The sequence below is a fragment of the Labrus bergylta genome, chromosome 19 (assembly GCF_963930695.1).
Source record: "Labrus bergylta chromosome 19, fLabBer1.1, whole genome shotgun sequence".
Lineage (NCBI taxonomy): Eukaryota > Metazoa > Chordata > Actinopteri > Labriformes > Labridae > Labrus > Labrus bergylta.
This window is the reverse complement of record NC_089213.1, coordinates 19,037,209-19,060,720: the sequence shown is the minus strand read 5'-3', so window position 1 is coordinate 19,060,720 and position 23,512 is coordinate 19,037,209. Positions and strand designations below refer to the sequence as shown.

Here is a 23,512-nt window from a genome sequence, read left to right as displayed (position 1 = left end):
CATTAAAATAAAGAAAATTACTTCATGAGAATATACTTCCATTCACATCAGTGACACAGTCATGTTGAGTGCACTGTGGGGAAACAGATATATGGCTATTAACCTACCACTGACATCATAAACGTCATTTACTTATTGAGTGAACAATTGTTCTAACAAGGAAATGAAATATTTTGTATTAAAATGTTGATCATTTCAATGTAGGCTTATTAAGAAACGCGGAGTGTTCATTTCAGTCAGTTGAGAAGACGAGCCATCATTTTCAGGTTTTCAGATTTGTACAAGTCAATGCAGAAACGTGTTGCAAATTATATAAACAGCAGACACCATTATCAGTGGGCTTGTCTACCAAACAACAGGGATGAGACCACTTTGAGGCTTTAGCTCCCCCTGGTGCTTAAACACTGTCAGCACATCTTTAAACATCTTTATTTGCGCAACAGTTTATACAGCTACAGCCTTCTACCATTCCAGGCTGCATCTAACAAAGGTTTTCATTACTGATCAATCTGTGGGACATTTTCACAATTAATTGGTTAATTAATACTATTTCCTAACAGCTATTTCGCCCCCACTAAAGGCCCAGAACACTCAAATTTGAGGTCATTATTAAATAAATAAGAAACTCAATCTCTGTAGCTTGCTTCAATTAAATATTAAAATTGATGCGAAGTATATAATTTACTAATAATTAATTTCACTCTCTCTGTGTTTGGACGTGCATTAATTTGATCTTTTTTCAAAGTTAACAGGAGGAAAATATAATTTTGTTTTTCTTTACAGATTATTTTGCTTCTACTTTAAATATGTCTTATTAGTTTGAAACCCTTTTATCATCCTCTCACAACCTGTTTTGTATTGTAAACACATTTTTTGCATACAAAAAATGTTGCAAAACAAAAAATAACAAAGCACCTGTGCCTCTGTTCTATTCACAGTAAGTGACCACACCCTGAACACCAGAGCCCTTAACATGACGCTAATTAAACTAAGCAATCATTGATTTTATTTACACGTATTCACACTCAGAGCCGTCTTATACTGTATTTATAAAAGTATATGTACAATGTTCCCCTCCCCTTTGAGTGTTGAGGCTTCATTTTGAAAACAGATTTCACTTCACTTTGACTTTCCAAAAAGACAACAGCTGATAAACCAATGTGTACTGTTCTGATTCATATTCTTGCCATCAAACATATCCTTCGTTTACACAAGGGATTAGAGTACAATAATAATGAATTACTACAGAATGGAAAGCAAATTGATACAGAAAAGAAACATTTCTATATTAACAAATGCACACACAAGCACGAGAGCAGGTTCCATGATCTTTAATAAAAGGCACATGTACAGCCATAGTGAGATGAGTGAGTCCACCGGCATAGAGACGAAGCATCATAACACAGAAATACAGGAAGTAGAGGTCAGGAGGAGAGAGATCTATCTGCTTTACAGTAGAATCTATGCAAGTAACATCTTCTTGTTCAAGTAAATCTAACACTAATATGTCACCGTGGTAAGGTTAAAACCCCCTGTTCCCACCCTTTACACACACTCACACACACTCACACTCACTCACACTCACTCACACTCCATAGCTACAGCACTTACAGTCTGCTCCTTAACAAAGTCTTAAGCGGAGGAACACAGAGCTCAGAGCAAAGGAGAAGTCAAGATCACCTCATGACTGTGAGATAAGTTTGGGTTACTCCCCCATTTGCTTCTGTTTTTCTCTCCTTGTTTTGTTCACAACTCAAACTTATTTTATATTATACAGAGGCCAAAATTCAACCATTCTTACACTGGAGTACCACCTGAACCAGGTTTTCTGTATGTCCGTTATTTTGTGTGAAGTAATGAAACCCCACTTCCCAAAATAAAAATCTCACTTTGGAAGTAATCCAATCAGATGCAAAAAAATATATTGGAAAAGATCACCAAAAGGTGTTTCCCTAATCATGGCAAAAAAAAAAAAACTGATGCATCCAGTGATATTGGAAATGTGTGAAATAAAACTGCTATTGTCAGGCAGAAGGGGGATTTTTGAGGCCCTTACTGTAATGATATATGACTTTCTTTTTTCAATGTGAAAATGAAAAACTAAATAGTAACTGATCCCTTAGACTCTCTTATTTTTACAAGAATTTGTGACCATGCAAACTGAGCGGAACGTTTCCCAGCTACATGTCTTCATGTCAGTGCTCTCTTGCAAAAGAAATGTAATAGTTTAAGTTTCTTAATGACCTCAAACTGAGTTGGGACTTTCTGTGCTTCAATTCCCTGTTTGTTTTTGTGTATGGACCAAAATACCTCGAAACAAATAGATAAAGATACAGATATAGCTTTAATATGCCTATCTAGCTGTAATCACTATTTTAAATAAATCAAAATTGTTAAATATAAAAACACAACAAGAAAAAAAAAAAACATGTGAACGATATATCTTATATAATAGAGATGTTAAATCAAGATAATGTTGTTATTGTAATAAAAGGGTGCAAATTTACTAAAAATCTTGAGAAAAATCTAAAAAGGACAATTCAACAACACTGGTGAACCTCAGCTTTTTGGGGCCCCTGAAGGTGTGCTGGTTATCCAGCCTTGCTCATGTCCTAAAGGATTGTACTGCTTTTCACAAAGAGACATGTTCACAGGAATCTCACAGTTATCTGTCTCACACACACACGCACGCACACGCACACTCAAACACCAACACTCAAAGGCAGCCAGTCACAGGCTGAAAAGCAAACTTAAAAGAATAAAAGTTCACAGATATTTAAATATGCAGGGTTAAGAGAAATAAAATGATTAGTGTTAAAGGTTTAATATAAACACAGCTGGAGGAATAAGAAAAATAAAATAATCATGCAGCAGGGCCGTCTCTCCTCTTGTTGGAGGGAAAATGGGGGAGGGGGGGGGGGATGGTCTTACTTCTGTTTGGGTAAAGTTTGAGATGTAAAATAAGCTCTTCTGCCAAATCGGAGAAATAGTGGACAACAGGTACGCATAGGGTGTGTAAAGGAGGGGGGGGGGGGGGGCGCATTCTCTCACACACACATTTCAATAACATCCATTCACATGTCTAAAGAGCAGCTCAGCAGACTCAATCACTCTATTTTCACATTATCATGTCTTTGGGACATTACAATATAAGCAGAGTTTGCCACACTCCAGGTTCTGTGTCGTAACTCTTTTTTACACACTCACACACACACACACAGATGCACACACAAACAACATACACAAATATGCACGGAATAAATGCACCCAAGCAAATCTAGCTTTGTTTGGTGCGTGTGTGTGTGTGTGTGTGTGTGTGTGTGTGTGTGTGTGTGTGTGTGTGTGTGTGTGTGTGTGTGTGTGTGTGTGTGTGTGCTACCTTTGGCTGTGGGTGTCAGGGGTGAAGTCAGACACACCTGACAGAAAGCCTCCACAGGTACACACCAACCATCCCAGAATCCCCCCTCCCACACACACGTGTCTTCTCCAGGTTTAAACCCAACATTCCATCCCATACCAAGGCCCACCCATCGCCGTAGCAACTAACAGCTCCCCGTGAAACGGGTCTCACTATCTTGTAAAAGGAGGTAAGTGTAATTAGTGGTGTGTATATGTATTTGTATAAATATTTGTGTGTGTGTGTGTATGTGGAGGTATGTATAACCTGTGTAAATGTGTGCATCTGTGCATGCAAGAGTGTGTGTGTGTGTGTGTGTGTGTGTGTGTGTGTGTGTGTGTGTGTGTGTGTGTGTGTGTGTGTGTGTGTGTATAGGTGTTAAGAGGTATCAGTGGTTCAGTGGTGTCTCTCTTTAATCTTCATCATTCCTCTCCCCTTGCCCTCGACTACCCTCTCCTTCCTCCTCCTCCTCCTCCTCCTCCTCCTCCTCCTCCTCTCCCTTTATTTTTGGACTTGGAAGATGAACAGGCGCAGGTTGATGTTTTTGGCGGCCAGCAGTTTGTTGCACTCCACCGAGTCGGAGATGGGCAGGAGCACGTATTCGGTCTCATTGGTGTCGTTGCTGAAGGAGTGGTGGTGGATGACTGGCTTGATCCGCACGTCATCGTACGGCCCCTTAAGCAGCAGGAAGGAGCACTCCAGCGCAGAGTTCACCTGCAGACAAACACAAACACACCTTCAGATCCATGTGTGATCAGTGCCACTGTACATCACAATCACTACACTAAAGGTGCCTTCATTCTTTTTTTTATTCCTATTTCTCTGTAGATATTGTGTTGTATACTTGTATTGTATATAATTCACATATTTTGTCTTACTTCTATTTATATTTTATATATTTCTTAATGCTTAAATTCTGTAAGAGAGCGACTGCAACGCCCTCGTTGCCCCATGGGATGAATGAAGTATTCTGATTCTGAACATCATGACTGTTAACTTTACCAACAGGGTCTGAAATGACCAAAACCACAAAACCAACAATCAGGAAGAGGGAAAAAATAGAGGGCAGCATGAGGAAGCCTAGCTTGGCTCACTCTGCTCCAGTGAGGTCACCTAGTTCGGTCAGCTTGACCCTTTTCAACTAGAGCTGGTTAATGAGAGTGAAAGTAACTTTTCAATACAACCTATTCTGCCTCGTTCAGAGTGTCAGGGTGACGCAGGATTTTAAAACTGAATATGAGTTGGACGCAGCTTTTATTATACCTGAGTGTTTGGAAATCTGTTTTCACAAGACAGTGTGAAATTGAACATGTAAGACTAGAAGACTGATGTGGGAGTGGAGCTCAAATTAATAAAAACAAATGAACAGTCGTGATGTATTGGACAGGAGGCATTACAGGACTATGGTCAAGATCTTCTCGTCAATGACTGTCAGCAATCGGTGATGGACGATGTCATCCTAATTCAGTCAGCCCTCGTAAATGTTCTATCTTTTCTACATGAATATTTGGTCAATGTAACCAAGAAATGAACATTTCAGTTGGACAACCATACCGACAGTGCTCTCTGGTCGACCAAAGCAAAGACAATTTTTGCCTACTATTGCATGTGCTAGTTTGAATGCAGGATCTTTTGTGTCTTAAGTTTCTTTGAGTGTGTTTTGAAAACATCAAACACAAGTTGAGGAATTTTACTTTGGTCTCCAGAAACTGTCTCTGTTAACTTTGCTGCCACTTCCTCCTACTTTGAGTTGTTAAAAAGCTGCTCCTCTGTATCAAAGCATAGCTGATCCATCTCTATCTGCTGTGTTTCTTAACATTTATCCTCTCTCAACTTTTCTGTTAAAACAACTCTGGTGAAGAGTGATGAATCACAAGCCCTAAAGACAAGCACACTTGTAAAAATTCAAAAATAAACACATGTGGTCAGAGCAGTGAGTGTACCTTGCTTTTAAGGATGAGCTGAAAGGAGAGCGTGCGCTTGCAGGACAGGTTGGGGTTGCGTTCAGAGTCGTTGACGCGGGCCTTCAGCACCCACGTCTGGTTGAGGACTGTGAAGCGCGGGGTTTCATAGTACAGGCGAGTGATGAAGTCATCAGTGCGGTATGGCCTGAACTGGACCTCTGCATGGACACATAAGTACAACACAAGATTTGAAGCAGGGAGAAAAGGCAGAACATGGAAGAAAAAGAGCAGTACTGGATTTCGCCTCTGAAGTTTTCTGTTTCTTCTTTTTTTTTACTTTACCTGTGAACCCGATCTTCTCGTAGCACAGTAAGCCGAAGATGCTGTTGTAGAGCTGCATGTCTCTGCGGTGGCTCTGGTCCATCTCTCCCAGTATTCCCATCAACTCTGTGCCACTCTTGGTGGGATGGGAGCACTCACTTTCGTGTGCTGGCAGCTCATGAAACGGCCCCTGCCAGGGACAGCCGATCCTCTTGTACTTACACTGTGTCACCCTGGCAACATGGCGACAAGTGTAACTTAAACGACAATTGCAAGAAAAAACACAAAGCTTTGCATACAATATGTTCTTTACAGAGGTGCTTTGTGATGAAGACTTTCTTGAAGCGGATGGAAAGTACTAATGATTCTAAAAGGTGCTAATTAACCCAGGCTAATTAATACTGTGATGATGATATGTGTGTGCTGAGAGCTCACTTTGAAGAAAGGAAGACATGGATTCACATCAATTAAGTCCTGGATCTAGGTCTTTCAAAAGATTACCTGTTAACTTTCCTACAGTAAAAGAGAGGTAATAATAATGTGAAAGGTACCATTTAACATCTTAAAAGTGAACCAGGTTTATTCTAAACAAGCTGATGTATGTGGACGTATATGAATGGCGAAGTTTTGTCCTACTCAAAACACCTAACAACTACATTTCAATCAAAAATCATTTAAAAAAAAAAATAGGTGTCTTCAATTTCAAATACCTCTTCCGTCATTGTGTTACATCACTGTAAACATCATTCTACATAAGGGGCAGTCACATCCTCACTGTAGCACATTTTTTTGCCTGACCGAAACCACCTGGGGACTGCCACAGTTGTTGTCATGGTAACAATTGCAGGAGCGCCTCTGTCCTGAGCAGGGTCACCTGTTGCTATAGTAACAACGCCACAGGATTTCATGTTATGCAAATTGAACTGCCCTGAGCATCACACACAATAAAAAAAAAACAAAAAAAACACATCATCAGCTGTCACACACTACTTCATCATCCCCAAAATAACACACACACACACACACACACACACACACACACACACACACACACACACACACACACACACACACACACACACACACACACACACACACACACACACACACACACACACACACACACACACACACACACACACACACACACACACACACACACACACACGTAACTATAATCACACTGATGATGCTGTAATTTTGTGTGAAATGTTTGAACAGCTTCCATTTTCAAGTCTCTGCCTAAACTTGCATCTTTAAAGAGTTGTTTTTTGGACATTTTTGGGGAAACTCGTTGGGCCTGATTCCTACCCAATAACCCAGTTTCGGTCGATTGGGAGATTTTTTTACACAGAAAAAAAAAATGAAAGTGTGTGCTGTATACCTGTCTTGGCACTCCTCTTTCTGGTGCCTCTCTAAGCTGGAGCGGGGGAACTGTTTTAGGCAGAAGGTACACTCTGTCGGCAGCTCACTGACAGCCTTCTCAACAGCCAGGTTCCTGCAGCACAGGTTCTTGCTGATCTCACACCTACACAAACAGGTCAAACCTCAGTGCAGTTTTATACACAACACCTGTGGCATGTGCAGAATGTTAAAACAAGTGTTTGTATCACACATACCAGGAAAGTTACATTATGTTTTTATTTTGGTGGTTGTAATTATAAAAGACAAGATATGAAAACATATAGTTCATTTTCCTCAAAAGCAAAGGTTGTATAGGAAAATTTGGTTGGAGTGTTATATGTTGGTAAAAACACTGCAACCTGTGCATCTATTTCATCACAATAAACAGGCATTTATGTGTTTAAGAACATACAATTCGGTTCTGAGAGCTTAAAGATACATTGTGTTTAGTGTTGTTGTCTAATCAGTGTCAATGACTTTGATTGAATACATTTTTTCAGCTTTTCGCTGCATTTGTGGAAGCACAGCACAGCGGGGGAGCTCCACACAGAAACAGTCAGACTTGCACGCACACACAGCGCTGCGTTTCCCCGCTGGCTTTGCTGTAACTGTCTCGCCTTTGTACGGTACAGAGGTGGGATCCCCACCATTACGCCGTCGCAAAATTCAGATTGAAGTCGAAACATCACAGCTTGAAATGGCGGTCTGAATAGGGCAAATGTTTCACTTTAAACATAGCTGCAATCCAAGTAAACACCAATAATAAATCCAAGGTGAAGTAGACTGAATTTCTTCCTGGTCACAAATTACATAACTTAACGTGACAAAATTGTGCTATGTGTCCAAAAATTCTAATCTACAAAAAAAGAAAAATACCTGCACAACTGCATTTTTATTTCATTTCTTTGTTTGACTTAAAGGAACTAAAAGGTTTCCAGTGGTATCTTAAGAATTCAGTCCTTACTGCATTCAGGTTTTTTTCCTGCTCTTTAAAATCAGACTTTTAATCTTAACAGCTCTAATCGCTTTCAGCTAGCACGACACACTCTCAGAGTCTTGAAAATAAAAACGTAGAAATCAAGGTAATTTAATTTGACAAAAATGTATTTCATCTAAATTATCTGTTCAAATAAATATTTGTATTTACCTATCTGTTAAGTTAAATCTGTTTTAATACAGTATATCTGTCTGTATGTCACTAAATATTGAACATGACAATATTAGCTAAAGATGATCCAATATCCACAATAAATGATCAAATCAATGATGACGATGGCAAACTGTAGTTACTAGTCTTCTAGTCTCCCGATTGGCCCTGTTTGTGTTTCTATGTAAAGGGTCTTGTTCTAAAATCTGTTATGATTTGGTGCTATACAAATCAAAAATGATTGATGGATTGTTTAAACGGAAGCCAAATAGAGCTCTTTGTACCTGCAGTTGGGACACGTAGCCTGTTCCTCCTTTAGACGAGAATCAGCAAGAAGGTGGATAAAACAGCCCGCACACATCAGGTGTCCATTGGTACACTGTGGTGAAGAGAGAGCTTAGGGTGACAATCAAGCAAAGAAATGAAATAATAAATACTGTGGACATAAATTAGGAGGCAGGGCAGGGGAAATAACTCATTTATTTGATCTAGCACAAGCTGGAGAAGAGTCAGTCAGAAAATTGGAATTAGATACACTCTGGTTGCATCTTGTGACAAAAATGTGAATTGAATTTGTTGCAGGGGGTCGGGGCTGCTTAAAAAATGAATCTTTTCATTCTGAAGTTCACTATACTAGAACATACAATTTAGCAGTAAAATGTCAAGAGCCTGTTAATAAGTTAAAACAAGTGACGTGCTGAATTTTGTGGGGAAAAGAGACTTAGGAATGTGGTATGTGTGTAACTATTTGTTGTTATGTTGTTTGCTTTTAGTGCTGCTTTTCTTGAATACACTTTTGTTTTTAGATCTACCTTAAGGTTTTAACATTTTTTATAAGAGCATTTTACACCTGTGTTTACACAGTATGTATACTGTGTAAACACAGGTGTATACATGTTAAAAACTGTTTAAAACATGTGTGCTTTGTGTCCCAGAAGGGCATGTAAATGTGTACGATTGGATGAACAATGATTATTAGAAATTTGCTCACTTGACATTGAAAGAAGGAGCTTGGGGTCATTGAGGAGAGTGGAGGGTGGGTTGATTGAAGGCCAGACTATAATAGTAAATATATTAGTTGGGCTCTGTGTGAGTTTTTATGTGACATATTGGAGCCTGTCGTCTTTCTGGGGGTTATTTGAAGGTTACTTCACAATATAAACTCGAGCAGCTGTCACCTTTGCCTGGGAGTGTCTGGTGTCTCAGCCTGCAGCATTCAGACAGTAGGGGCCTATGTTGAATCAAGTACCACCCAAGCATATTCAACAGGTTGACTCTGGGGATCATGGGTTGGGACACATTCGGGGTTTCTAGTATGAGGAGTCGAACTGTTATGCTGTTGTTTGTGTGTTTTAGGGTTATATGGGGAGGTTTGTGATTAACACCACGTTTACCTGGTATACAGACGCCTTGGGCAAATCTAGGCACACGGTGCAGCACAGCACTGAATACAGTCTCTCCTCCAGCTTTCCTGACTCTCCTTCAGGAATCTTCACCCTCTTCTTGGGGGGCTCGTCTGGGTCAGGCTCGGGCCCTTCTCGCCGCATCCCGACCTCCTCCTGCATGGCTGCAACTCCGGCGACAGCCTCCACCGCTGCCCCCACGGCCCCGACCCCCAGACCGGCCGAGGAGGAGCCAGGGGCGGCCGCTACGCCCACGTCTCTCTCATCCAGTGAAGACATGGTGACGGCTGTCTAGATGTACCTGCCGCGACCAGGCTGAGCCCGAAATACAAGCAGGTTAGCTCAGAGCTAGCTCACAACCTGTCACGCTAATGGTCAGCTGACAGCTGGCTAACGCTAGCTATGCTAACAGTACTGTCAGAGGAATGCAGGCTAACTTATTATAATTACCCTCCACTCATGAACACAAGCCAGTGACTATGTAATAACGAGATCATGTGCAGAGTGTGATGATGACTCGTTGTGTTGACTTACAGTGAGGCTAGCGGACTATGCGGCTAGCTACGTTGACACAAACACAGCAGTCCTCTCTCCAGGCAGAACAAAAACAACTCAGGCGTCTCTCAGCTGTTGTTGTACTCTCGACGCCGTTATTCGCAATGACAGCAGACAACAGCGACGTGTAGCAGCGGCCCGACTCGTCTATCGTCCCTGCTCCGGTACCTGCTGATTGTCCAATGGACCCACGGGACCGGTCGCTTGTTATTACAGCCGCGGTTGGAGACGGTTCTGTTGGGACTCGTCTCTCTGCCTACACAGCCATCTTTGTTTTTTTTTTTTGTTTTTTTTTTTCTCCCCCTGTCCGTCTCCCCCGACTTCACCCTGCACAGCCTTTACTACTCCGGGTCAAATTCGTTATTACTCAAACAGATCCTCGATGAAATAACAGGAGTTGCGTATTCAAAAGTAAAATATATGGCGTGAGTCAGAAGCCCCTTCTGTGTGGCAGTGTCACTTGAGCAGAGCGATGCATAGGCTGACAGCGGAATGTTTTATTGTGGCTGATGACTTAGGGTATTTAAAGAGTTTTTAACGGCGCATGCGTAGTGAGCACCTGCGGGTCAGCGTTTGTTATGACCTGAAAGGTGGCCAGACGTGACAAATTTTGGGCCACCCCCCCCAATTGAGAACGACTCATACACATTTACAGTAATTATAACTTAAATATCTCATATAATACCGCATAGGCTACTGTCAACATCCCATGACAACAAATAACTTTCAAAAACCCCTCTACAGGAAATAACTCTTTGTTTCTGCTGCCTTGTTTTTGTCCCTGTGGCAGCAATGTCACAAAGTAGTTCAACTGGTTGTAAGGTACCCAGTATTTGTCTGTGTTAAGGATGCATAAATAGCGGAAGCATTTATAAGCGTATTGTAGTTGTGTAGTTTTGCAACTTGTAGGATGGGGGGGCTGGGTGTGCGAGCTTTATTAGTGCTCTAAGGTGGGGCAGGATGTCAGAGTTTCAGCTGTCTGCAATCGGTGGTGACAGGACTAACCACTCCCATTGGACAAATAGATATGCCTTATTTGGTCTGTTTGGAATGGCAAGGGGGCCATACCACCCTCAGCTATGTACACACAGATTAACCAGTAGCTGTATGTGCTCACACTCTGTCTTTGCAATCCCCCATCATTTGCCACTCGATCTAACCCCACATTTATTTGACCTTATATAACATCCCAAACTAGGGCAAAATCCATATGATGAACAACAATTGCATACAAGAGTTTAGTGGGTATGGCAGACTTTTAATAGGACCACAAATGTTCTTGAAGTACTGATATTTTTAGCTCTCAAATGTGGTGTAAACATGTTGCAAGTGAACTGATACGAGCACAGATTTCTAGGAAGTAGTACAAAATAGAGGCTGGGTCACTGTGGTCATACATGTAGGCCTAATCAGATTAAGCTTTCACAAGTTAATGGCAGACATGATAATCACATATAATATTCTAAACTTGGTTGGCAGAAATTATAAGTGCAACCAAAACAAAAACACTCTAAACTTAAAAAGGTATTATAAACATAGGGAACAATATCAAACTACAAACATGTTGATCAGTTCTATTTCACAAGACATTGCTACTTCCACCTTATAGTCTGACAAATTTCATTTCACAACATCTCATTGTCATTTTATATATGCAGAATACATAGATACGTTGCTAACATACACTTGAGTTTGATCTTACCTCATCAATCAGACCCTATTCACCCCAAGACAGTAAATGACATCATCTGCAGTTCGTTCAAGCAATCAGCAGCAGAGAAATCAGTGGCATTGTCTGGAACAATGAAAGTGATGACCCTGATCTAATCACATGGTTTACCAGATGATTGACAGCGTGGACAAGCCTATATGGGTGGAGTGGGGTTGTTTATAAAATATGGGTTGGTGTTGCATTTATTGTCCTCCTGATTGTTCCTGATTGGTTGGAAGTGGTGAACATGGAGGTGACTGCTGTTGGCTGTTTTGTTTTGAGGGTGTTTTTATCTCTGCCAGAGGTTCAGTTTGGTCTGATGGAGCACTGAGTTGACTGAGTTCAACACCTGGGCTGGTTTCGCTGGGATCTTGATCCTGTATTTCTTGTCTGCTCGGCCCCCAGTCAGGTGTTTCAGAGTCTGGAGAGGCGCACTCCGGTCTCTGTTGACTAGGTGTGACCACTGGTGTTGTGTGCACTTTGAACTGAGGGGATATTTTGTTGACTGTACATGTCTCTTGTTGTTGTGTCTTTTCCTCAGTGTGTCCTCTTACTGTGTTCATCTCACTCTGTCTCTCACTTCTCCCCTCATCAGTGATTTCTCCCATGCTGCTGCTTCTGAGTCCTGTTGTGTTCTCTGTCTCTGTTTCTGCTGAATTGGTCTGGACTTGTCTCTGGTCTCTGTCTGGTTCTGCTCCTGTAGCTGCTTTAATTCTCTGAGCTTTGTCTGTGAGTGCCCCCTGCCTGCAGGTTGAAGCCATAGCCTTCACCCAGGGATGCAACAAGGTCTGCTTTGCTGTCAGCCTCACTGTGGGATCTGGTTGAAGCAGAGCTCTGACCAGGCCTCTGGCTTCTGCACACACACACACACACACACACACACACACACACACACACACAGACAGAAGAAGCAATACATTGTTTGTTTATGTTTGTATGTGAAGATATTTGTGACAGTACCATAAACTTTATGTAAGGGGTGCCGGTGTCCTCCTTAAGTCCCCATCAGGTCAAGTCTGACCTTTGGCTCCTTTCCCGTATGTCTTTACCCACTTTCTCTCTCTCTATCTCTCTCTCTCTCTCTCTCTTCCCCTATTATTTCCGACTCTATCCACTGCCCTGTCTTGCTAACAAAGGCATACAAAGCCCAAAAATAAACGTCATCCATTGTTCTTTGGACTACCATTTTGAAGCCTTGAGTGGCATTTAGCCCTCAGCATCATCAGTCACATGTGCCAAATCATTTCCTATTTTAGACTAAAGTAACTTTCAAACTAAGAGGCTACATCAACTTCATAAAAAACAGTCTTTTAGCAGACATTTTCTGTACGTTTCACCTTCTGAAATAGGATCCCAGTAGGGGGGTAGGAAGTAGAGTTGTCCCTGTTTTATCAGCTGAAACAGCTCTTCCTGGTCTCGGTCCCGACTGCGAAATGGAGGGAATCCACACAGCAGTATATAGAGAATAACACCCAGAGCCCAAACATCCACTGCAACTCCATAACCTGTTGGGTCAAACCACAGGGTTGTAATAAGCAACACAAGGGATGAATAAACAGAGTTACAAGTAAAAATGAAAGAAGAACTGACCTGTCTCACAGAGAATCTCCGGGGCTACATATGTGGGAGTACCACATATAGTGAAGACTGGTTCAGTGACGACCATGGCAAGACCAAAGTCTCCCAGCTTTAGCCTGCAAATGTCAGCAGCTACACGCTCTATCTGAGAGAGAACAAAAAGAACAAAATTAGATGGAAAAGGAGTCATAATTATTAAAATTGTAGTGTTTCATAGGGCACAGGCAGTGTTTCTGCATTTCCCTCCAGTTTGAGCTATTACTCATGACACCGATGTAACAGCATCATCATATGGCACAGTGTGACTTACAAAGGGTCTCAACATTACACTATTTACTAAAGAACAACGAAGAGTAAGGTATATGTTGCGATTTAGCTTAACTTGTCTGTAAAAATATAAAACAAAAAAGTTATTTTTTTGAATTCCATTTTGGATATATGACATTGCTAAAGAAAGCTTATTGGTAATAACAATAATAGCAGCTTTCTCTCTCTTCTTTCACATTCTCTCTATCTCTCTCCCCTATCCTCAGTGTTTTTTTGTTTGACTTTTTGGTATGTATATTGATCTTCTGTCCTCTGAATCCTACATAACCAGCTTTGTGAAACAGACAGTTTGCAGTAACAACAGTTTGATGAGAGTAACAGTTTTGACGAGAGTACTATCGTAAAGTATGCCATCAGGATAGTATTTGAAGATGCGTTATCCCATATGAATTGTTTTGTAAACAGCAATGGCACTCACCAGCAGGTTCTCTGGTTTGAGGTCTCGGTGGACAATACTTTTGCTGTGGATGAAGTTCAGTGCATCACTCACGTCTGACACCATCAGTCCTGCCTCTTCTTCTGAAAACTTCCCTCTCTCACTGATGGTCTCAAACAGATCCCCCCCGCTCACCAGCTCCATCACCAGGTATGAGTGAGTGTGTGTGTGGTGGTGCACAAACAGCCGCACTATGCGAGGGTGACACAGGCTTCCCAGGAGACTCAGCTCGTTCTGCATCATGTGCTCTCGACCAATCAGCTTGGATCGTTCGACAATCTTCATGGCGAGGGTTTGCCCGTTGTCACGACGGCGGCATTCTCGCACCACTGCAAAGTTGCCATCTCCAACCACACGTCCTATTTCATAGTAGCGTTCAATGTCTGCTAGGGTGACATCACTGCCATCCGAGGGAAGGTCAAGGGTCTCCTGCTGCTGAATGAATTTTTGTCCCACATCTGGAAGTGGATTTAAAAGCTGTAATTGGGGAATTCTTGTCTCCTCCTGTTTGCAGATTAGCTGAGGAGGAGGACTTTTATGAACATACACTTTTTGCCCTTCCTGTTCTGTCTGGAAACCTTCTTTTTGCTTCCTTGACACAGGAGGAAGTGGGACCCTAACTGAGAGTGTAATGGGCCGCTCTGATGCCTGATGTTTGGTTCTTCTTGCAAAGCAGTTTTCACACAGTGCAGGAGAGGGTATGTCTACTCCTCTATGACTTTCCTCATGTTTAAAGGGACCAATGACAGAAGGTGGACTCTCCCTGACTCCGCCCCTCATCCTTAGTCTCTGCAGGTGGTTTGCCTTGTGAGCAGGTTTTCGACAGGAATTCTTTTTCTGACACTTTTCAGACAGATGCGTGTCCATATGCTGAGGTGGCTGTGTTTTTGTGTGTGCATTAGTTTGAATTTTGATGTGTGTATTTGTGTCCTGGTCTGATTCATGTTTAGTTTGTGTCTCGCTGCTGTCCGTCCCCTCACTGAAGCCGCTATCAGCCTTAGCTGCTTTATCCGGCGCTGGGCGCAGTCTTTTCTCCCAGGCCAGCAGTAAATCAGCCTGGTAATGAGAGTGTTCTGGAAACAGCTCCTCAAGAGCCTCTTGCACACTGCTCAGATCAGGACGAGCTTTACCCAGTGCCAGGAAAGCCACTTCACCTCTGAAGAAATCACACACGCCTTTAACCTGTAGATATAAATAAGAAAAGGAATAATATAAGAATAGTTTTAATCACATACAAGTCCATTAGAACCTAGACACATTAAGGACTCAATTTGTTTTACTATTATATTTTGGTTTCCCTTTATATTTATTTCATTGGAATGTCTTTATTTTCTTGCTATTCTGCAAAGTTGCATTGTAGAAATGCCACACTGTATGAGTTGTGATTGACTGTATTTGGTTAAGGACTGCAACAATCTATAATAAGAAACAAGAAACTTGGCAATGAAACCCAAAAAAACATGAACATTTCTCATTGTATTTTGAACGGTTGACCAGAGGAGTAATCTTAAAATGGCAGAAGCTCTCTGGGAAATTGCAAAGACTTTTAACAAAATGACAAAAAAGCAGCAAAACCTCAAATTTAAGGAGCTGGAAGCAGCAATAATTAAAAATGACTGTTTGGGAAACCCCTAGAACAATTTCTCATTTAACAAAACATTTTGCAATTCATTTGTTTTACATTATTTGTGATATAGAAGTAGTTGAAACTGATTGAAAAACTGCTTCTTGCCAAGTTTTTAGGTAGTGCTAATAGGAGAGAACAAACAGGTCAATCATCCCAGTCAGCTAATATGATTTTAAGAGCTTTGTAGCATATTTGCATACACATTTAATACATTATATTCCTAAATCCTAAGCAGAACAGTTGGAAAAAGCCCCTGGGGCCAAATAACTTCTGGGGCCAGCTCCAGGTTTATCGTGTGTTAACTTGTTTGAGCAAATTTGAGAGAACATTAGCATTGGAGCACCCTTAAGCTTTTTGAGAAGAAAGGACCCATGTGACATGCTTCTTTACGTAATCTAGAGGCCCTGTGATGATGAGGGTCAAAACCTAAAAATCCTAAATTACTTTGGTTGTGTGCTAACATGTTTCAGAACACTTTGCCCCAGGTAATATCTCAGCATGCAAAGTAGGGGGTGTGGGAGTAACATGGAGGTGGTGATTTAGGGATGGATGAGTGGATTGTTTGCCCTTTAGGCTGCCGAACATGTTCCTGTGACCATGGTTGAGCCTCACCTCTCGTGCGTGGGTCGTGTAGAGGCGTGTGACTCTGGCTCGGTGCCAGCGTGGAAATCCCAACGCTTCAGAGATATCCAATAGCAGTTGCTCGAAAGACACCACACCTCTGCGGTTTAACAGGACTGTCACCTTGAGAACGGAGGCAGTTAACCTTTACTGTATGCAATTCTTTCACATGAATCGTACTCTTGAGAACCCTCTTTTCTCACAACAACCCGTCATTAAGGTCTTTGGGTTGTAAATAATTGCTTTTTTATTGGTCAATAAATAATCAACTAATGTTGCTTTGATATGTTTTAAACTTTTAATTGAAAAACCACTTGGGTTGCCAGGCTGTGAAAAGTTCATGTGCTAATTATCGGGTCTTTTGTGTTTTGGGCCTTTTAGTTCAACATGAATACGTCATCTAATCAATGCCAAACATCACAGAACCCACTTTCAAATACAATTAAGAACATCTTTTTAACATTACAAATGCAAGTTTAGGACTAAGTAATTTAAGAAGCCAACATGGTCTTATCAGTGTTTTAAAAACATCACTGCTCAATAGACATTCCACAGCCAACAACCCAAATTAATATATTTACCAAGCAATACTTTTGATCCTGGCAGATGTCTATTTTAAATTGTTGAATATAGAGGTCACCTTGCGTAATGTACTCTGACCACAAGGACGGACGATAGTGATCAAATGAGGCCTCTCAGCGCTCTCCTCTGCATGTCGAGTGTGGAAAATGTGAAGGTTAGGAGGAGGAGGAGGGAAGTTGGACTTGTGGACCTGTCCCTTAGGGTGGGGACGAAGGGGCCATGGTTGGGGTCCATCTCCTGCACACTTCAACAAGGGAACCGGATGATCTGGGGCAGAGAGCGAGGAGAACAGAACAGAGGCTGAAAAGCAAGAGTATTTCATTGAAAGTGTACTTGACATCATCATGCAATTGTGTCTTCCAGAAGAAAACGTATTAGTAACTCAACACCATTTCCTCATCTTGTGTTGGTCTGTGTGTGTGTGTGTGTGTGTGTGTGTGTGTGTGTGTGTGTGTGTGTGTGTGTGTGTGTGTGTGTGTGTGTGAAAACAAATCCGGCTGATCAGATTTGAGTGTTTTCCATCACACGGAGTGCTAAGGGGCCATTTGAGATTCTTCAGGCACCTAGCCCCACCTGAATTATTAAGGCTTCCTTAAGTCATGCAAACCCTCACACACATGCACACCTGACTTGTTTGACCTGATTAGGGCTTAGCTGAATCTGCATGATTAATAGAGCATTTGAGACCCACAACATCTTTGACGTTTCACTTTCTGGCACCAAGGGTAACAGTGAGACGTTTGCGATCCGGTCTTTGGGGGGTTGTCTTTGTTTGGTTTTGTTTCCAGATCCAGGACAACACACAGAAATACAAGACCCTTAGATCTCTAACATTAACAAGACACCAGTTGGCCTCCTGAGAGTGAGGCACACCACACACACACACACACACACACACACACACACACACACGCACGCACACACTCCGCTTACCAGACAAAAAACCTTTCCACAGTGGTAGCAGAACTTTGTTAATCATGCTTTATCTTAAATCAGATAGTTTCCCAGCTTTATTATCTCAAAAAGAGACAACTATGTCAAGTCAAGACAGACCAGCAAGTTCTTTGGGGGACACGTTAGAGAGTCTTTGTATTTTAGGGGTGAATGGTGGGTTGGGGAATACATTTTTATAATTTCAAGATCATTTCTCTAATAAGATGCCACTTAAAACATATTTCACAAAGCCTATTCGACTCTTCTTTTAAATCACAAAAACATGTGTGTGGCCACTCTGCTGTAAAGACTGAATAATAAAGATATAGCCTGGATATAATATTGGCTATAACACTGAAAAAGTTCTCAAATAATATTTACTAAAGGCCTGAAATCTGCTAATAACGTCATCTGACTCACCTGCACCTCTCCATTTAAGGTTACGCGCATCGCTTCCATACCGGGCCCTCTGTGATGGCGTCATGACTTTCCAGAGCCACGTATGAAAGAAAAGTCGAGAGAAAGGGTCATCAACTTTTTTTATTAATCACCCTGTTTTTCCTCCATTTGTTGCTGTGGTCATATCCCGGGCCGTTAGCATCCAGAAAAAGTAACGGGATGAGCTGTTAGATGACCAGATGGAGAAGCGACATTGGTTGCCATGGAGATACGTCAAGTGTGACGGCTTGAGAACGAGGAGACGGAAGCGAGCTATACCTTAAAAATAAAATAATAATAGGCCTACAAAAAAAAAGGCTTAGTAGCTTATTTTTCATAATAAGCCTTCTGTTTTAGAAGCTTACTGAAGCAGGAAGTTTGTTTTAGTAGTAGCCTACTTTAGGCAAGAAGACTAAAACAAATTGACCAAAGACATTTTATTCTGAACTTTGTGACCGGAACGTTTATGTTTTACTTTTAGAGCTTTGCTTTATTTTTTCGGATGAAGGGTTCAAAGTCCAAATTATTCAAATATTTTGACTTTATTTGGTTCACCTTATAATATTTATAATGTCCTTCTTTGACATTTGAGAGAATATGTTTAAACGACAATGGAAGCTGTTTCAAAGCCATGAGAGCAATTATAGGAAGTCATAAAAGTAGAATTATCAAAATGAGATGTTCTATTTTTTCCCCCCAAGTTTCGTTCATTTTTAAAACTGATAACAGCCCTGGTGCAAATGTTTCCCCACCTGAGAATATGGACCCCATAATTGGTTATAGCCTACAATAAATACAAGTGATGCTTATAGATCAACAGTAGAGGAAAGAAGTAAAAACAGATCTCTTCATCTAGCCTTTACTGTAATCTTTGCTGTATATGAGGCACAGATTACACTTTCTATCACCTCTCCCTTTTCACTCACAAACTTAATAAAAGAACAAAAAGCCGTTCAGCTGTGTAGCATAGGCTATATAGGCCTCATATAGGCTTTGTGTACATTTATAGAAAAAGCTAAAACTGTTATAATAACAACCTTCAAAACATTTAGGCCATGACCTGATTCCTGTTTTATTAATCAATCTGTCTGTGTCAATAATGAAAAGATGCACTGATTCTTACACAAAACCTTTTGTAACACAAAGACTGGAGAAATGTTGTAGTGTAAAATCACACTGACAGAGGGGGCAGAGGAACTGCCAGTCTCATGCACAGTTACCATAGTTTCACTGAAGGAATCCAATACTCTGACCCCCCCCCCCCCCTCTCTCTCTCTCTCTCACACACACACACACACACAAATGCAAAATATACACAAAACACTCAGTGTCTACTTCATCTTTTAATACACTGCCCCCCCGTGGCTCCATCTCCTAGGTTACAGTTAATATTGGATCAGGAAGCAGCAACTCCTGTTCCGGCTTCTAATCCTGGATAGCACTCACCACCTAACCCAACAGCATGTTCGTGAATGTGTGCTGTCTCTCTCTCTCTTAAAATGAAAGTGCTAAAAGTTTATCTTCATCTTGCAATATCTTGTTTTGTACCTAAAGAGGCCTAAAGGAGCTTAACATGCGGATGGTGCAGTATGAGTGTGTAGCCAGCAGAGGGAGTCATTTTTGTGTCTATATCCAAGAAAATATATTAGATGCATTCAGGCCTGGTGAAATGAAAGCTCTGTAATCATGAGATAGTTTATCGTGTAATAACATCACAGTAGGTTTATGTGTTAAGGTTAAGATAATTTAGTGGTACGCTGTGTGGTATAAAACAGGATCAATTGATGTTTGTACACTGCAGAAAATCAAAAGAAAAGGGAGAGAAATCTGACTCAGTGTGATGTTGTCCTTGACTAACTTTGTTGGGATTTTTTTCTCTCCTCCTTTTCACCGTGTTGCTGGCTAACCAGAAGACTTAAAGAGGCAATTCATGGAATGCAAATCTTTGGCCTATCTGCAGAGGTTACACAAAACACACACAGACAAACCACTCCGCTGTTGTTCAGCGTATTCCAGCAACTGCTACCAAACACAACACAGTTTCCTTTATTACGGAGGAGGAATGATGGCTCTTAAAGAGTATACTCCATAAATCAGTTCTGATTTCCATAAAAAAAAGTTAACGGCTTATTTATTTAATAACCTTTATTGGTGTTTATTTTCCTTAAGCATTAGGTTTTGTCTTTTTAACTTAATGATTAGTCATGCAGCAAAAAAAATAACTGCAAAACATCTGAACAATTTAACAAAAACTGACTCCAGTGATAGTATGAAACATATTTAGGGGACAACACATTATGGTAAGCCATTAACTTATCATGAGGCCATTAGATATGGTTAATATACTGCATGTTGGAAACTCAGGCATGACCCCTCAAGGGTGTAAGAATGAGTGCATATAAGAGAGCAGCCCAAGAAATACTGTAGAGAAAGAAATGCCTGGACTAGTGTGTGTGTGTGTGTGTGTGTGTGTGTGTGTGTGTGTGTGTGTGTGTGTGTGTGTGTGTGTGTGTGTGTGTGTGTGTGTGTGTGTGTGTGTGTGTGTGTGTGTGTGTGTGTGTGTGTGTGTGTGTGTGTTATAGAAGGGAGTGGCAACATCCAGATGTTAAAACAGTTATTATTCACACAATCACACACAGATGCAAAGGAAAGCCAAAAGCAAGCTGGAAGACACATCAACATTCCTCGGCTTATAGCTTTCACACTATTCCCTTAGCAAGTTTAGCTGTTCCGCATTTCAGGCCTGTTTGCCAGAGTCAGCTCCATGTATTCACACAGAGACACTTTAACACACGTACACTTTGATGTGCTTGGTTATAGTCTTGTGAGTAAAAGCCAAACACAGTGCATGTTTTGCCTGTACAGTATGAGGTGAAATCACATCTCAGGTCAACAACCATGGCAGCAGTCTAGCCTGGAAAATTGATTCTGTTATGTACACAAAGATTAGACAGGTTCAGCTCAAAAAGAATCCACACAAACCAAATAAAGACCTTGATCTTTTTAGCTGCAAATTTTAATGTTTCCAGCTTTGTAAATTAACAGTATAGGCAAGCTAATGCTTTTAGCATTCATGTGTAAGAATTCTTAAAGAAGAGAGTGCTTTCAGGAAAAATCAAACTTAATGAAGTATGACAACCGTGGCATCCCAGAGCACTATATCATAAGTTTACATAAGATCGAACACATATCCACATAAAGATTGAGGCTCACACACACAGAGCCAGTGAACATACTGTATCTGTGTCCAGTGAAATATTATTTCAATGACCTTTCACCTCCTATCTCTCCCTCTCTTCCTCCTTCCATGTGTCTCTCTCTCACACCTGTTTATGTCAAACCCATGCATGCCACACACTCATTCCAACACTAAGACACACACACACACACACACACACACACACACACACACACACACACACACACACACACACACACACACACACACACACACACACACACACACGTGCCAGTTAGAGGAAACAGTAATGGAGGAGACCTAAGTAAGGCAACATAAGGATAGTGGGACAGGGTGTGATATGATTTAACAGTTTTGGAGCAAAATGGTGTGCGTGTGTGTGTGTGTGTGTGTGATTACACAACATATAGAAATCATCAGACCACTCAGATGAATTTCATGATTCATTTCATTGTTAGTTGACTTTTAATTTTGAATGAATACTACTCCTGTGTATCTAGCGTATGTGTGTGTGCTGGGACATCTATTTTTATGAGGACATTGATGGCAAGAAAGGACATTTTGTCCTGTCCACACTCCTTCAAAAGGCTATCGTGGCTTTAGGGTTAACTTGAATTTACTTTTAAACCACTATAGTTTGGCATTTCTTTCCGAGGATTTAAGAGTATATCGATTCCTCCTTTGAATCTGTAAGCTGATCACAAGCCAAAGCCAGCACCAGTTGGTTTAGCAAAAGTCATTGAAAGTCACAGTATCCAGTCAAGAAATCCCCCATTTTCACTTCTGTTTATGTGAATTACAGTCCTCTGCAATTTTTCATTTTACCTTCTGATGAAGCACTTTTCCAATGGTAACCGTCTTAATACCACAGTACAATCAGCTTGATAATAACCATACAGACATGTAAGTGGTATCATTCTTAGATAATTTAAAGTTCATTATAATTATGATTATAATTATTAGAGCTAATCAGCCTAACGGTTTGGAGCAAATGAATATGATCTTAATAATGTGTATTGTCACAGTAGATATTGTGACTTGTCACAGGCATAGTGACTTATACTGCAGACAGTCAGTAGGGGGAGTTTACACTTTTTGGCCTCACTTACAAGGAGTTGTTTTTTATATTGTTTATGGTCACAATGTGCAGAAAGAGCTGGTACGCAATGTATACCATCAAATTTCAGGACCCCCCAATTTTGGCTTACATTTACAAAAATAATAACAAAAAACTATTTTATATTGTATTTATTATGCTGTAATTGTAATTTATAAAAGGCTCAACAGACAAATATCAAGGATTCTGCTTCTGAAGTACTTTATGGCTTCTAAAGGACATCAACTTCTTGACCTCCAACACCATGTGTGTTTACAAATGTAAGCACAACACACACCATGTACCTTTTGCCCTCTATGACCTTGCTTCCAGACTGAGGTCAGTTAAAGTCAAACAAACACAAACTCAGGTGGAAAAAATCCCACAGAAGAAGGAGCACATTGTGAGGCAAGGGGCAGAGAGGACCCTTTGAATACTCATTTAACCTTCCAACCCCCATCCTGAAAATTCCCTTCTCCTCCCCTCAGGCTCAATCTGTTTTCTTTCCCATTCTCTCTCTGACAGCGGGGGGGGGTTTGTTCATGTGCCCCTCCTTATACTCAACCCCCCCCCCCCCCCCCCCCCCCATCCCCCTCCCACCCTCTCTCTTTTTTTAACTCTACATAGATTTTGGAACGGTCCCACAGATCCTCCCGGTCTAACTTTTACTCACGTATTTAAAAGTTTTTGTTTGTGGACATAGAAACTAAATAAGTCCAGTATTGACAGAGTGTGCTGACAGCCACAGATTTAATTCAATCAAAGCAAGCCACCATTAAATTGATAAAAAAATATGTTTACGAAAACACACAGAAATAAAAGGTAATTTTCCT

The 23,512-nt window shown here is 41.0% G+C and overlaps 2 protein-coding genes across 3 annotated transcripts; both read right to left on the bottom strand.

Annotated features, from left to right (window-relative positions):
- Nucleotides 1-1,315: 1,315 nt before the first annotated feature.
- zftraf1 (zinc finger TRAF-type containing 1) lies at nucleotides 1,316-10,635 on the bottom strand. 2 transcript variants are annotated; one of them, XM_020631664.3, is made up of 7 exons: nucleotides 10,111-10,635; nucleotides 9,568-9,891; nucleotides 8,458-8,552; nucleotides 7,007-7,150; nucleotides 5,644-5,855; nucleotides 5,341-5,519; nucleotides 1,316-4,111 (listed from the first exon to the last, which is right to left on the bottom strand). In XM_020631664.3, the coding sequence occupies exons 2-7, from the start codon at nucleotides 9,853-9,855 to the stop codon at nucleotides 3,899-3,901; spliced, it is 1,131 nt and encodes a 376-aa protein (XP_020487320.1). In that variant the 5' UTR covers nucleotides 9,856-9,891; nucleotides 10,111-10,635; the 3' UTR covers nucleotides 1,316-3,898. The 2 variants fall into 2 exon arrangements, with proteins under 2 accessions (XP_020487320.1, XP_020487319.1); XM_020631663.3 differs by lacking the exon at nucleotides 10,111-10,635 and having other exon boundaries at nucleotides 9,568-10,096.
- Nucleotides 10,636-11,013: 378 nt separating this feature from the next.
- On the bottom strand, nucleotides 11,014-18,602 carry dclk3 (doublecortin-like kinase 3). Its single transcript, XM_020631717.3, has 7 exons — nucleotides 18,367-18,602; nucleotides 17,072-17,280; nucleotides 16,423-16,554; nucleotides 14,166-15,365; nucleotides 13,433-13,565; nucleotides 13,180-13,347; nucleotides 11,014-12,695 (listed from the first exon to the last, which is right to left on the bottom strand). The coding sequence occupies exons 1-7, from the start codon at nucleotides 18,428-18,430 to the stop codon at nucleotides 12,046-12,048; spliced, it is 2,556 nt and encodes an 851-aa protein (XP_020487373.2). The 5' UTR covers nucleotides 18,431-18,602; the 3' UTR covers nucleotides 11,014-12,045.
- Between the last annotated feature and the right edge of the window lie 4,910 nt (nucleotides 18,603-23,512).